Source organism: Xyrauchen texanus, chromosome 30 (assembly GCF_025860055.1).
Source record: "Xyrauchen texanus isolate HMW12.3.18 chromosome 30, RBS_HiC_50CHRs, whole genome shotgun sequence".
NCBI lineage: Eukaryota > Metazoa > Chordata > Actinopteri > Cypriniformes > Catostomidae > Xyrauchen > Xyrauchen texanus.
The window spans coordinates 32,337,136-32,354,064 of record NC_068305.1 but is presented as its reverse complement, the minus strand read 5'-3'; the positions used below and the strand labels follow the sequence as shown (position 1 = coordinate 32,354,064).

The 16,929-nt window shown below is 37.6% G+C and overlaps 1 protein-coding gene across 1 annotated transcript; it reads left to right on the top strand.

The window, feature by feature from the left end:
* The first annotated feature begins 1,526 nt into the window (after positions 1-1,526).
* On the top strand, positions 1,527-13,612 carry LOC127624428 (endothelin-1-like). The gene is made up of 4 exons (XM_052099246.1): positions 1,527-1,674; positions 6,660-6,828; positions 12,157-12,285; positions 12,401-13,612. The coding sequence occupies exons 1-4, from the start codon at positions 1,617-1,619 to the stop codon at positions 12,507-12,509; spliced, it is 465 nt and encodes a 154-aa protein (XP_051955206.1). The 5' UTR covers positions 1,527-1,616; the 3' UTR covers positions 12,510-13,612.
* Positions 13,613-16,929: the final 3,317 nt, after the last annotated feature.

The window sequence follows — 16,929 nt, the reverse complement described above, 5'->3', positions numbered from 1 at the left end:
TGCTTCAGACCTTTTTCGCTTCTTCAGCAGTACAGCTACTGAATCTCCTGTTGTCTCTGCTTCTAAAGCACAATAATAAGTATGTTCCATTGTGTTCTTTTTGCTCTTCGCGCCACTAAGCATAGACACGCATATCTACATAGGAGGCATCCAATGAGTGCAAGGATTTTCTTCTTCGATGTTTAGTGAAACACAGCGGACCATATCATTTCAACATGACAAAACACATTGAAGGAGTGACCGGCACCATGTATAACAAAAACACTTTTTTTTTTTTTATAAAACTATTATGAGTACAGTCTTCATCTCATGTGAAAGTACACCATTCAGATCACTCAAAAACACAGTTCATTTGTTAATGTGTAAAACCTTTTAAATTAGCCACAAATTACTGAATGCACTTTTAAGAATCATTATATTTTGTTTCTACAGCAAAACTTGTGTAATGTTGGCACAGCATCCCATAGATCACAGCTCAGTTTGAGGAGTGTGAGCAAGTGGACATTTTTTCAGACAGTCTGACAGACTGTTCATTAAATCTCTCCCACAGCTGCAAGAAGAAAACATTTGGGGCTCTGAAGTTCTCCTTCCTTCCCTCCTCCACATCACCTCACCTCATGGATGTAATTGCTGTAGCCAGGGGCTCTTTGACCAAATATGTTGTTTTGTGTCACAGCCAGCCTTTAATTATCTCTGCTGAATGCAAAACTAAGCTTAATCTGGACTAATGAGAAGTCAAAAAGTGAGCTAAATTGAACTAAGAGGGGGCAAAAATAACCCCTGTGGTGTTGAATAGAATACATCAGTTTGCCTCCACTATGATTAAATGACAGGCCCCATTGAGGACAATTCTTAACAACTTTCACACTACAGTTCATCTCTCAGCTTAGATGTGACGTGGATCTTGTGTTATCCTAATCTTTGCAAGGTTTGATCTGAAATGAGGGCTAAAACTGGCATTGTTTCTGTGAACATTCCATCGTTTAATGGCAGAATACATTTAACCAGTTAAAGGAACCCTCTGCAATTAAGATAGTCTGGCATGCAGATGCTTATATTGAGATGTTTCAATTGGCTTTTTATTGTTTTAATTAAGATTGAGGTTTACCACAATGGGCTTCCCTTTGGTTTGAGAAAAAGACCTGGTCTGTCTAGGCTTTCTACTTTGAAATAGACGGGTTTCCTCTCTAAGCTGTCGTTTTGACTTTGTTCTTTAAACCTCCATTCCTAGTATCAGGCGGGGGGGTTGGGGGAAGAGTACACAGAAATTCCCATTACTGTAAATACCATCTTATTGATGGAGTCCAATCCGATCCACTCTTGCCACTGATGTGCTTGTGGTGCACTTGGTATGTTCTCAATTTATAATATACCGTATGAAGTGCCTGTCTTAGCATTGAGAAGAACAACTCAGCAGGATGATCTAAAGAAAAAAGATGGGGGGAGGAGGGTGTGGTTGCTGGAGGTGTCTAGAGGGTGGCAGGAGTTTCTGAGAGACTCCACAGATTGCTTTCTCTCCACACAATTTTTCTCTCAACCTTTGGATAGACCACAAGGACTTTTCCAATTAAAGTAGTGGGCATCTCAGTGCTTCTACAATTTAGGAAAGGAACATTATGGATCTTTCCTTCGTATTCTTGATAAATGCAGTGGTTTTGATATTGGAACAACAAGGTAAATCACTATCATGTTTTATATCGTTCTAGTTTTATGCTATTTAATAGTGTAAGCCATTGCTTTTAAAATGAGATTTTCTTTTTTCTGTTACGTGTGTATTTTTGCATCATATTTATTTACTAAATTATATGTTCAATCAACAAATTTCCTAACCGTTTTTAATGCTTAAATAGAAGGTATAGCTGTTGTCTTATCTGTTAATAACTCACATTGTCTGATAATCAGCTTTTGATATACAAGTAGAATTCTGTTATTTTATGTCGAGTTGCCAGACATCAGACATTTGTTAACACAATTGTAAAACCACTATCTGTTTCTCGCTGCCAAATAATATTCGACATAAGCAAATCAAAGGAGATGTCACAATATGCAATTAAAATGATGGACTGAACTATTGAACTGTTGAAATAGGGTTAAATGTGGCGTAAAACACTGCTTAATCCTGTCTGATTTGAGCATGTAAAGGGTGTAAACCCCCATGTGTAGGCCATCTACTACCACTTCTATGGACCACAGAACATGTTTCTTCCCCCATAGTGCGGCAGAGCCCGCCGAACGGTTCCAATTGCCTCAGAATGGTCTAGCTGGATGAAACACGGCTTTTGTGCTGTGGGTAAGCTTAATTTTAATAGTGTTGGAGAGTTCAGCTTTCTCTATAAATGTTAGTTCAAAAACCATGAAAATTACAATCATTTCTGATTTTACTCAGGAATTTTTCATGTGAGTGCAGATCTTGAATCAACTAACAGAAGGATGTTTGCAAGTTGGTCCACAATTTCTCCTTAACAAAGTGTGTTATTGAGCATTGGATTATTTGTGTTTGTAGTGCAAAACCGTAGGTTATTAGGCTACACAATCCATGTCAAAATATTGTTATTACAGTTGATTTCTGGAACTGAATGGAATTCACATTCTACAATACAATTATCTATGTTGGTTTCGAATTTCCAGCCAGGTCTCCCACAGGAGAGAAATGATCATGGCTTTCATGTTCAAATCTTGCTAAAACATACAGGCTAACAACACAAATCCTGTTGTTGCTTCTTCATAGACGAGAATTCCTTGCCTGTCCTTTCTAATCCACCTTAGCAGTCTTCTCTCTCTTTAGGGCACAGGTCACAAAATTAAATTTTTCTTGGGAAAACAAACCATGCTTAGGAAAGCTACTTCAAGTTGGAGCAGTGTAGCTTTATAAGATTGTACAGGGATGAAGAAAATGTTTCCTCTCTGCAAAGGTTATGTTTCAGGGTAGGGTGGAATATAGTCAGTTTTGTGTGAATTATGCCAGGCATTTTAAGAAAACATACCAATGAATTTGTAATGCATTCTAACTTGAGCTTTTTTACGTTTTCACACTTATCAAGATAAACCCAGCTCTATTTGCAAACTAATTGTGGATGTCAACCGATGCTGTCAGCAACATCAAAACTCAAGTTCTCAAGGATGGATTAAGAACTGAGTGGCCCATCGGCCAATACACCATGGAGGCCCCCAATATAAAATAATAGAAATTATTACTACTACTGTTGCATGACACTGGTTATGTGACTACATTCTTCTTTATACACGCTTGGATTGGGTTTTTCAAATATTTGGAAAAATTTATAATTATTACAGTAAAAACAAAAGCAATGTCAAACACAGCCAATTAAGTTTATGCAGAGTAGTTTTAAATTATGAACTAAAGCAATATAATGCCTTACTTATTAAGGCCTACTTTCATTTTTTCATTAAACATTTAATGCATGAAGGACTTAAAAATAAAAAAAGTAATCCACAGATTGTGTTGAATTAATTCTGTCGCTTATATACAGTAACAAATGAATTAAAACCATCAGCTTTGTACACAGTCAGGGTAAACTGCACCTTATCTCTGTGTTTGGAAGCGTTTTGTGAATCAGAGGATGTGCTCTGTATATTGCATTTTTATAGTTACCCTCCACAACATTGTTATATTGAAGGATCACTGTGATCAACCACCAAAAAATATAAATAAAGATGCATGACCCCGCCTCTAGACCCATCTTGCTGAACACCTCGCAGAGCCTTCAACGGAGACATTGGAATGTACTGTACATCTTAATTTTAATGTTTTTTAAATATGTTTGATACTACAGGTGAAACTCGAAAAATTAGAACATCGTGCAAAAGTTCATTAATTTCAGTAATTCAACTTAAAAGGTGAAACTAATATATTATATAGACTCATTACAAGCAAAGTAAGATATTTCAAGCCTTTATTTGATATAATTTTGATGATTATGGCTTACAGCTTATGAAAACCCCAAATTCAGAATCTCAGAAAATTAGAATATTGTGAAAAGGTTCAGTATTGTAGGCTCAAAGTGTCACACTCTAATCAGCTAAACACCTGCAAAGGGTTCCTGAGCCTTTAAATTGTCTCTCAGTCTGGTTCAGTTGAATTCACAATCATGGGGAAGACTGCTGACCTGACAGTTGTGCAGAAAACCATCATTGACACCCTCCACAAGGAGGGAAAGCCTCAAAAGGTAATTGCAAAAGAAGTTGGATGTTCTCAAAGTGCTGTATCAAAGCACATTAATAGGAAGTTAAGTGGAAGGGAAAAGTGTGGAAGAAAAAGGTGCACAAGCAGCAGGGATGACCGTAGCCTGGAGAGGATTGTCAGGAAAAGGCCATTCAAATGTGTGGGGAGCTTCACAAGGAGTGGACTGAGGCTGGAGTTACTGCATCAAGAGCCACCATACACAGACGGGTCCTGGACATGGGCTTCAAATGTCAAACGTCTTACCTGGGCTAAAGAAAAAAGAACTGGTCTGTTGCTCAGTGGTCCAAAGTCCTCTTTTCTGATGAGAGCAAATTTTGCATCTCATTTGGAAACCAAGGTCCCAGAGTCTGGAGGAAGAATGGAGAGGCACACAATCCAAGATGCTTGAAGTCCAGTGTGAAGTTTCCACAATCTGTGTTGGTTTGGGGAGCCATGTCATCGGCTGGTGTTGGTCCACTGTGCTTTATTAAGTCCAGAGTCAACGCAGCCGCCTACCGGACATTTTAGAGCACTTCATGCTTCCTTCAGCAGACAAGCTTTATGGAGATGCTGACTTCATTTTCCAGCAGGACTTGGCACCTGCCCACACTGCCAAAAGTACCAAAACCTGGTTCAATGACCATGGTATTACTGTGCTTGATTGGCCAGCAAACTCGCCTGACCTGAACCCCATAGAGAAAGATGAGAGACATGAGACCAAACAATGCAGAAGAGCTGAAGGCCGCTATTGAAGCATCTTGGTCTTCCATAACACCTCAGCAGTGCCACAGGCTGATAGCATCCATGCCACGCCGCATTGAGGCAGTAATTAATGCAAAAGGGGCCCAAACCAAGTACTGAGTACATATGCATGATTATACTTTTCAGAGGGCCGACATTTCTGTATTTAAAATCCTTTTTTTTATTGATTTCATGTAATATTCTAATTTTCTGAGATTCTGAATTTGGGGTTTTCATAAGCTGTAAGCCATAATCATCAAAATTATATCAAATAAAGGCTTGAAATATCTTACTTTGCTTGTAATGAGTTTATATAATATATTAGTTTCACCTTTTAAGTTGAATTACTGAAATTAATGAACTTTTGCACGCTATTCTAATTTTTCGAGTTTCACCTGTACTGTGGAGAAATTGCACTGGGTTTAAAATTGAGTCTTTTCCTATGAGATTTGTTTATCTGTAGAAGAGGAACCATGTTGCCCATAGTTTAAGCAAGTAATCTGTTTTTCATTCAACTTTTAAAACCCCAACCATCGGAAGCTGTAGTGGTGGTTTGCTTTGTACCAGCATCTACATGCGCGGCAGGAGTCCTTGAGGCATATAATGTGGTTGGCCACTGATTCATTGTTGCTGTCTTCTTTAAACACAATCCACATGGGCCATTTGGCTTTTTATGTACCTCAACGCCAATGAAGCTAAACCGTTAACTATTTTGTTTTTTAGGTGATAATGTTTTTCATTTTCTTTCTTTTGTGAACAAATACCTTTATCATTTGAATTGCTGTTATAGCTGAATAATTTATAAAATGGTTAAAAATTGCATGGATTTACAAACTAAAAAAACTTCAGTATTATTAGACTAAACAAAGAGGACCTGTTATGTCTTTGAACTCATTAAGTGTAGATCCTGGGGGGTAGGTGTATTCTATGTTTGTTGAGCTTGTCTCCCATAATCTGTGAATTAGTTGTACAGTAGCTGTATTGAGAGAGTTGATCAGAAGCAGTACCATCAAAGGTACATGTTGTCATGTTATTATCAGCACGATCAATGTTTGATGGCTAAACAACTGACAATATGGAGATACCTTTTTAAGGGAAACAGCTATAAATATCTATAAAGCAACATATATTACTTTCAAAATAGTAAAGTGGCTGTGCTATACGGTTATGTATCAGATGGCAATGCCATGTTACTTGACATACTGCTTGCCATGGTAAATTGTTATCTTTGTAAATTGTCATCTTTAAGCCTAGCTTAAATTCTATTTCTAGCCATTTTACATGCACATGTTACCAGACATGATCATATTGTTTTATCAAGAAAATTCACGTTGGATCATAATAAAAAAAAAATCTAGTGAGACCTTTGATATTAGGGCAAAAATCGTAGTCTTGATAACAATTTTTGTATTGTTTTCCTGTAAAAATATCTAAAAATCCTTAAAACAAAATCAATTTGATATATCTTGTTTTAGAAACAACACTGCATAGGATATTTTTAACGTGTATTTTGTCTTACTGTACTGGCAGAGTTTTTACAGTAAAAACAAGTGAAAAAATTTACCCTTGCTTAAGAAGTAATACAAAGTATTTCGAATATTTTACTGACCTTGAGTAATGTAACGGAATACGTTAAAAATGACATTTTACAGCATATATTCTGTAATCTGTAGTGGAATACATTTAAAAAGTAACCCTCTATGTCTGAATATATACCTCTTTTGTATGTATGCAGCCTACACGACATCTTCGTCAGTCCCAGGGTCCCATGTTAACAGAAGCCCATTGGTGAACCATACTCCACAAATCCATCATCGTGAGAGGCGCTGCTCCTGTGAAAACCTGAAGGACAAGGAGTGTGTGTACTTTTGCCACATAGGAATTGTCTGGGTCGATACACCCAGGTACATTAGCAAAACGTAGACCAAAGATGCAACAAAGGAAAGAACAAAAATATATTTTATGATTAAAATTTTTATTCAAACACAGAAAAGAAAAACATAAATACACAGAATAAAATTTTAACACCCACTACCAACCTTCCCCATCCTCAACCCCACCCCAACCATCAACAAACTCCCCTGTGGTAATACATGAGCGCATACAAAAGAAAACAAATCACACACATTAATAACTACCTCTCTCTCTCCACTCTTCCACCCTCCGAACCCTCCAAGAATGCCAAGTATTTACCCATTCCCCAACAAACAAATCCAAATTCTATATGACCCTTCTTCTAAAGCAGCCCTTACCCTACCCATCTCCTGAAATAGGGGGACCTCCAGCCAACTTCCAATCCCTCAAAATCACCTGTCTGGTGACCATAACACTGGTTAGGACCCAATCCTCCACATGTTTATTCCCCACATTGATGACCGCAATGACTCTGAACCCTCAACCAAAACCCTTGGATCTTAACACCCCCCCAAAAGCATGGGTTGTGTCTCTATCCTCAGACTGGCATCACCAGCAGGTGGGTGTGACTTTAAGATCAAGCCTATCCAATCTAGAGGGGGTCCAGCATAAGGGAGGGGGCCCTTGCATCTCTAGATACAATTCTTCTCCAATACCAAGTTTAAATCTTTCTCCCATTATCTCTTGATAGAAGTTAGAGCTCCGTCCACCAGACTCTGAATTAACATGGAGTAATACACCGATGCCTCATGACCTTTTCCAAAAGCAGTATTCACCTCTCCCAGAGTATCTGCCGCTTTATGTGGGTGTATGCTAATCCCAAATACAATACAGAGCAGGTGACGAAGCTTTAAATACCTATTGAACTGAGATCTGGGAATCCCAAAATGTTGAACCAAATTTTCAAAAGATCTCAACACTCCACTCTCCACTCTCACCAACCCCCTCACAATCCACTCTAACCAGCAGAAAGAGGATTTATCAATACATAATTTTATGTTCTGCCATATGCTTGAGTCAACATTAAAATAAATGTCCGTATTAAACTCTCTGGACACTTTTGTCCATACTGAGTGGAAATGTGAGATAACAGGGTGTAACTTCACTTCTCCGATTAGTTTAATAGAAAGGCTTTGCAATGGCGAAATACGTGTAAGAACATCCTGTTCAATACAAATGTGACCAATGAGCCAAATGTCTGAGACCGAATGCACAATAATAAAAATAGAATCTTGGGTAGACCTAGCCCACCTTTGTCAATCGGCCTATGTAACATATTAAAATGTAATCTAGGACATTTACCATTCCAAATGAAGGTCTTCGCTATGCTATCAAATTGCTTGAAATTAGAGAAAGGGACATCTACAGGGAGAAATTGTAGCAGGTAGTTAAATTTTGCAATACAATTCATTTTAATAACATTAACCTTCCCAATCATAGATAAATGTTATGAAGCCCACCTACCCACATCGCTCAAAAACCTTTTTATTAAGGGATCAAAATGAACTAAATCAGACAAGTTTGCTGGGAATAAAATGCCCAAACACTTAATGCCCTGTTTGGGCTACTGGAAGGTGCCTGGCTGGAAAGATGTTACTGGGCAGTACGCTGTCAGAGCCAAAGCTTCGGATTTAGACCAATTAACTCTGTATCCTGAGAACTTAGAAAAGAAAATTAATAATTCTGTGGAGGCAAAATCTAGTGGGGTCAGAGATGAATAATAAAATATAATCTGCATAAAGCAAAAGCTTATGCACCACACCTCCTGCCACCATCGGTTAGCCAAAATGTTTGACAATATTTTAATGTCTAGCTGGATCAGGGAAAATGGACGATGACTCCTACACTCGCTTGGATCTTTGTCTTTTTTAAGAATCACTGAATCAGACTGATCCGGGCTTGTGTCATGGTTGATGGAAGCTTTCCATTCTTTATTGATTCCGTAAGAACTTCTGACAAAAGTGGAGCCAGTTCCGTAGCGTATCTGGCCATCTCTGGTAGTCAAGGCCTTAATTACATTGCCAAGCTCCTCCAAGTTTATCTAAGAACCAAGAGAATGTTTTTGCTCAGTCATCAGTTTAGGGAGTTCTAATGGTTCCACAAAATGTCTAATATCCTCATCAGTAGATGAAGACCAAGAGAGATCAAGATAGAATTCTTTAAAATCATTATTAATATCAATGACCATAGTAAACATTTCACCACCAGCAGATTTCACTGAGGGAATGGTAGAATAAGACTCACTCTGCTTTATATATCTAGCCAAAAGCTTCTCTGCTTTGTCCTCCGACTCAAAGTATGACTGTCTAGCCCTAAATAACCAAAACTCCACCTTCCGTGACAAAATAGTATTATATCTGTTTTTAAATTGGGTCAATTCTCTGAGGCCATCAGATAACATTCGGCGCTTCAGCTCTGCATCGGCACTTTCCAACTCCACGAGTTCTCGTGCTTTGTATTTTTTGACAAATGAGGCATACTGTATGATCCCACCCCTAAGAACTGCCTTAAGTGCCTTCCAAGCCATGCCCGCAGAGGATACTGAGGACCAGTTGGTCTCCATATAAACATTGCCTTTAACGTATGTTGGAAATCAAGATTTTGCAAAAGGTATACATTAAAGCACCTACTATATAATTTATTTTTCTCCATAAGTGGCAACACCTCTAAACTCACCAGGGCCTGATCTGAGACTAAGACGTTTTCTATTGAACAATAAACAACAGATGAAATGATGGACTTAGATATATATTTTTATAAAACATTTATATTCTAGATTAAATCTTATGGACTAATGAAAAAATGTATACTCCCTACCAGATGGGTTTAAAAGTCTCCAAATATCTGTAAGAATTTTACACATCCTGTGAAGCATCAATGTTGCACTAGGGGGCTTACACACTTTTTCTTCACTATAATCAAGGACTGAATCTATCAATAGATTAAAGTCTCCCCCCAATATTATTATTATACAACTTTGCCGTCAGATTGATCAAGTCCGGTGTTTCTACACACATTTTGTGAGACAGAATTACATAACAGAAAATAATCTATAAAACAAACTCCAGCCAATAGGCAGAATAAACAAAAAGAATGTGTAGATTCACAAAGATTCACAAAACTGCCAGAAAGTGTGTTCCTCCACAAAACAAGCTTCAGCTGCTTGCAGAACCAGCACAAAAAACAAACAAACAAAAAAACATCTGTTCAGTTTCCTCGGACAGTCAAACCAATGTTCATTGAGCTGGCAGTTCATGAGTGCAGCAGATGACCTAATCCTTCCAATGTCCTGCAAAAAAACCTCCACAAAACACACTCCAGCCAAATAGAAGGCATAAACACAAGGAACATGCTGATTAATCCACAACTGTCCCGAAGGTGTGTTATTCCACAAAACAAACTCCAGCTGCTTGGTGAAACCAGCACAAAAAGAAACAAAACATGTGCCCAGTTTCCTCGGACAGTCAAGTCAATGTTCAGTGAGTCAGGTCCACTAGGCTGCATAGCAAGTGCCACACAATGACTCACTCATTCCATAGACAATATGAAGGATATTGCATGTTGGGGACAAGTAAACACTTTATGGCCATCCTTAGCATCTATTCTCCACCTGGCCAGAAACTTCAGGGCAAAGCGACCCTCTGTCGATGCAAAAGTTTCTTGAAGGAGTGTTATTCCACAAAACAGTCTCCAGCCGCTAGGCGGAACAACACAATAATAAATAAAAAGGCGCCCAGCTTCCTCAGACAGTCAAGTGAATGTTCAGTGAGTTAGGCCCACTACGCAGCAACATGAAAATCACCAAACAATGTCTCTAGAAAGGACAATGCTTGCTGTAGGCATGTAAATATTTTGCAGCCATCCTTAGTATTTATTCTCAATTTGTCCGGAAACATCAGTCCAAAAGCAAACTTCCATTGATGTAAGTGTTTTTTGCATTCCTTGAATCGATCACATTTCTCTCTTGTTGAATTAGCAAAGTCTGGGAACAAGAAAATGTTATGGTTCTTCCAAGAAAGCCTTCCTTTACTCCTCCCCTCATGTAGCACATGATCTTTATCAGATGATCTTAGAAATTTGGCCAGAATTGATCGGGCCTGTCTCCCTCAGCAGATTTTACCATATCTCGGCCTTCCTTATGCTCAGGAATTCCAACAATTCTGACGTTGTTTCGCCGATTACGATTCTCAAGGTCTTCAAACTTTTCTCAAACATGTTCCAAATCTACTTTGGTCGTTAGCGGATTAGCAGCTAATTCCCTCTCCGAAGACTCCAGATATGTCAATCCATTTCTAGACATCCCAATTCTTGAAACCAACTCAGAGAATTTCGTCTCCATCGCAGTGATAGATTGACGTATTACAGCAAGATCCTCCAAGTCCATCACGACTTTCGTCAGCATTACAGACATGCTCGATATTTGCCGTTGAATCTCTCCCGCCACACCGTCCAAACTGAGTCCCTGGTCTGTGGCCCTATCTGGGGTATCAGCTCGAGCACATAAGTGGCTATTAATATCTGCACAGCCCAAAGATTTTGAATTCTTTGATATGTTGACTTCATAGAACAGTTATGTTGCAGTGTTTATCGAATCTCACTGGTTTAAGACACAAAAATAATTAAAAACTCGCAAAGTGTGCAGAGCTCGCCGTTCACACATCTGACCCCCGCATGGCGCCACACGACTCTCCAGAACAAAGATATCTTAAGGTTTACACATAAAACTGAAACATACAATGAAAAATACATCGCAATGTATTGTAGAGAATAGTAGGGCGAGGTTGATGTGTGATGCTTGTAAACTGTACACGCTGAAAGCACGTGTCTGGTTGTATTTAAGTGTGTGGTCTCATTAATGTGGCCCATGCATGGAGACCTCAGGACAGGCAGACTGACTTTGGTGAAAAACAAACCTGAAACCCAAAGACTAAGATGTCTGGATCTTGGGAAATAAAATTACTAACTAAGTGTGAACTCTGTTATACTATATCTCACACCTCACAAGATATGGCATTATACTTTTTCAACATCAAAGAGGCATCAAATATATGAAGTCTACAGTTTATGGTCATGATTGCTCAGTACTGCTTAAATATATGAAGGTCAAAGACGGATTATACAGTATACACAAATATACTATATATATATATATATATATATATATATATATATATATATATATATATATATATATATATATACATACATACAGTATATTGCATATCTTGTAATCTATTTTACATTTGTAATTGATGGTTACTGATTTAAAAATGGATAGATTTTGAATACTATCTAAAATATCAGATGTTCTCCTTCAGTCAGGTCATTCCCTATGGTGTGGGTTCACTTCAGGTGCGTCTAAGGCGAGATGCGAAACGGTGCCTTTGTGCAGACAAGAGAGATACAAAGTGTGTGCAGTTTTGCTCTTACTTGTATCTCCAACAAGAGTGAGTATCATTCTTAATTTTACTGTACTTGACACACATTGTGGAAGTTGTTTCGTACAAATTGAACATTACACAAAATATTTAATTGTTGCACTGTACTTGTTATATTTTACAGAAAAAATAATGTTTCAGTCAAAAGGTACCATCCCATAAAGTCCAAAGCACAATACAAGTTTGGATTCCCCCTGAGATTGAGGAGGCACAATCCAATTCAAACAACCTGAAATTGGTGGAGGAACATACTGTAATAATTTACTGTATGCCATGTTATTACTTTTTGGGAAGCAAGCCTGACCATGTCTTAAGATGTGTGCTTTAACTGTTGTTGTGAGTGGTTTACAAAGTACAAAAGACACAATTTCTAATGGATTTTGGCATGTGATGAAATGCTAGTTTCTCAGTTGGGACAGCATATAAAGCAAATTGGACGAAGTGTAGGAGCGAGTACTCTTTACATGTCAGTTTATTGAAAAATACTGTAAAATCATAATGTTTTTAATTGGCTTTTGATACACATACAGTATGGTGTTTGATGTTTCCTCATAATGTGTATAAGTGAATACAACAGACTTGTTCATTTAATATTTATTGAGGATTAAATAGTGGCTTATTAGCACTTTATCTTTGGTATTAAACCTATTAGTTACAGAGAGTTCATTTTATTTTTAAGTCTCTGTACAAATTAATTGAGTATGTTTTGTTAATTAAAATTATACAAATAAATAAATATAAAATAATTCAACAAAAAAAGATATGCACTGCTATGACAAGCAGATTAAATTTATGAATAGATGAAAGTTGAATTTGGTTTTTTGAAGGGTTGAAACTGAAATCAGTTTCATTATCTAATGAATTGACTGAATATGAATTTTTATGTGAAAAGGCAAATAATAAAAATAAACTAATGCTAGAAATCAGTGAGATTTTATCCTGTTATTTAAATTGCAAAGACAGAAATATACATAATATTTCTTAGATGAATATGGCTGCAGTACATAGTTTATGGGTTTACTTTCTTGAAGTAAACTCTGCAGTGATTTAAACTGAAAATGACAAAAAAAAGCAGGGAGTGACTATTTGCACTAGGTGTAAATAGCACTTGCCACACAGTATGGCTATTCGCACTACAATAGTCTGGTGTAAACACAGAAAATGAAGACCCCCAGTGTTGCTGCAGTGGTGTGGGGGTTAACAGCAGTCTGGATGTTCTTTTTTGTGCAGATGATCCAGGTTTGATTTTGCCTTTTGTCCCACTTTATTCATCCTGTTTCCTGTCTCCACTTTTAATATTTCCTTTAATACTTCTTATAACTTTATTGAAAATAAAGGTTGATTTCCTCACAGTTATTTGGTCACCGTGAAGGTAGGGGAGTTGAGAGAACATTTACATTTTTACATTTGGCAGACACTTTTATCCAAAGCAACTTACAGTGCACTTATTACAGGGACAATCCCCCCGGAGCAACCTGGAGTTAAGTGCCTTGCTCAAGGACACAATGGTGGTGGCTGTGGGGATTGAACCAACAACCTTCTGCTTAACAGTTATGTGCTTGATATTAGCCATAGTTTTACTACAGTAATATTCTAGTAACCATGTTTTTTGGCAGAAGCCATAGTTTTAATGTAAATAACCATGGTATTACTACAGTAATATGGTGTTAATATGGTAACCGTGATTTTACTACAAAAGACCATGATGATACTCTGGTTACTGTAGTAAAAGCATGGTTCATTTTTGTAAGGGTTGATTTAGGATTTGTAAATAAACAAAATAGGGGACAATGCCCTATAGTGCATTTTAGTATTTAATTAGGGATGAATATATAATCTAACACTACAGTATTTGCACTTAATGTTTACAAATAGCCTCTGCCGAAAAGCCCCCTTTGAAAAGACACTAAAGTAAACACACACCCTTAATTTAAAAATGCAAGTTATGGCATTAATACAGTATAGGAAAACATATAACTGTTCAACTCATAATGCAAGCTTAATTATTAACTTATCAGCCTTTTTCAAGGTACAAAAAGAAAAAGCCCCCATCTTAATTTGAATGAGCAATATGGGCCATAAAAACAGCTTTACATCAGGTTTAAAACCTCAGAAATTGTATATAGATTCACCAACAACAAGAGAGAGTAAATTATTCGCACAACTCAATTATTATATTTATATGAACTTATTACACGTGTTGGGTACTTGAATTGAGGGAGTATTTCACCTTGTATATCATGGCATGGCCAGTGGAATTCTAATCGTATCATCCAACTGCCTAAATGTGCTTACTGATTTTTTAATACAGCTTACATTTACACATGAATCAATCGTGATTCAGTCAACCGAATGTTGAATGTTAAATGCTTTTACACAGAGCAGTTCGGATGCAAATTGATCATAGAGAACTAGTTACAGGCAGCTTTAAAACAAAGCAATTCGGATGCACAAACAGTCCAGTTGCCATGGGAAGACTTCTCTGGGCTTATGCCTGTGCTATATTATACCACAAAAATGTGTGTTTACACACTTTTAAATGCAGCCTGCATGAATCAGTCATTCATGTAGGCTGCATTGTCATGAGAATGGCAAAGTGTATAACGTCTGCTCGTATAAGCTCCAGTGCACAAAAAAAATCAACCACTGCAAATGATGAATACAACTGGGTTCCACTGAAGCATTCAGATTTTCATTCCTTTACCAGCAATATTTTGCAGTTTTTAAAACATTATCGCTGATAAGCATGGCTCATAGCCTCATACTCTCTAGAACTACAATACCCATCATGGGCCGAAATACTACAACTTCATTGTGCATCTCTGGTAATCAAGCCACCCACTCTCTAGAACTACAATGCCCATCATAAACTACGTCTCCTCCCCAAAGTCTGCACACTTTTACTCCTGAATTTTTGCAATATGGGGAAAGGAGAGGTGTAAAAAAGCAACATGTTACTTATTTAAAAAGCTCAGATATTATGGTCTAAAATAAAAGAAAAAATTGTGTTACTTTACTCGTTACTAGAAAAAAGTAATCTGATTAAGTAACGTGCATTACTTATAACGCGTTACCCCCAACACTTCTTATTACACAGCTCTTTGTAATTCTAGATTCTGATTGGTCAGTGGTGGCATTCAGCGGTCAGATATTGCTCTGTAACAAACGCACGTCCGGGGATTTAGATGTATCAGATCGTAACAATGCTTGAACATTGGGGAGTTACCAAACCATTTTGGGGTTAGGGGACCACGGGTGTTGAAGTCACAAATATAATGGTCCTCTTTGGTTTTTGAAAATAATAAAGGTGCTGAATGCAATAATTTTCTGAATAAAGGCTTTAAATGCGGTAAAGGCCAAAAATTGGATAATTTATGGTTTTGAAAGATACAAGTTTATTTTTAGGTTCACACTGTACAAGACGAACACTTTGTCTGCATTGCTAGCAATTTGCCTGTTTCAGTCATCTTTTCTTTCTTTTTTTGTGCTGTCTAAAACAAAAGATTAATATAATTTTAAGTTATTTTCATCACTGATGTATGTGTAAAATTACAATTGATTGTGTCAGCTGGTTAGCAAAAAGAAAATACACAAAATTATTTACTACCCTTAAGTTAATTAAAAATGAAACTTTTTATTTGTTCAATTATAGTATTAATGCAACTATTTATTTAAAGTTTGGCCAGTTTGGGGGGTTGTCCCTTGTTCCCCTCAATTACGGCCCTGTCAGTACGCTCATCCCGGTTCTTCTAGCCGTCACTCCCTCCGCTTTGCGTCGGGGTCCTGATCATCCTTTCGCGGTTTATTGTGCAATAACAGTCGGCTGACTGTACGTTGTCCATTACAAAAAGAGCGGAAGACAATGTTACCAGTAAATGTACCAGGCAGCTAATTTATCTCTCAGACCCCTTCATTTTTAACAGTTAGGTAAAATAAGTCTGTACAGATAGCATGAAGTAAACTCTGTGAGCTATAGCCTACCTACTGTGAGGGAAACCGATAAAACTGTCACCATGTCCAGAGATCAAACAGCGTTCTCATCATGGGTGAGGGTAATGGTAATGCTAAATGTTTCCACAGTGCTAGAGGCCATCAATCTTCCGAATAGCTGCACTCATGCTTTCTTTTGCCATTGCTGTCTGTTGTCTATGAGGTGATGCCTTTCTGATGTACATTGTTGTCGGGTCTGGTCTTGAAGGACAGAACATATATTTTTAAGGTGGACAGTAATGGGTCTGAATCGCCAATTTTTATGTAAGGCTGACTGTTTATCTCGATTCATTTTTGGCATCATCAGGAATGCTGGTTTACCTCACAGGAAGGCTTTCACAAGCAACTTCTGGAAGGAATTTGTGGTGCTCTAATTTACTACCGGGACAAAGGAACAAACACTCTATTCCTGTCCCCCCTGTTTCAGTCAGACTCATTGAGCCCGCCACTAACCACATTGTTAGGCTCTGGGAAACACCCTTACTAAAACCAACCAAGGATTATATGCGAGCTAAAAACAGATAAAGATTATCAAGGTATGGCAGAATCATACTACAATCCAAAATTTTCAGCATCATGATATTGAATTTGCTCTTTAATATCTTCATAATTTTTATATACACTATATAGTATGTAGACACCCCTTACAATTAATAGTGTTGG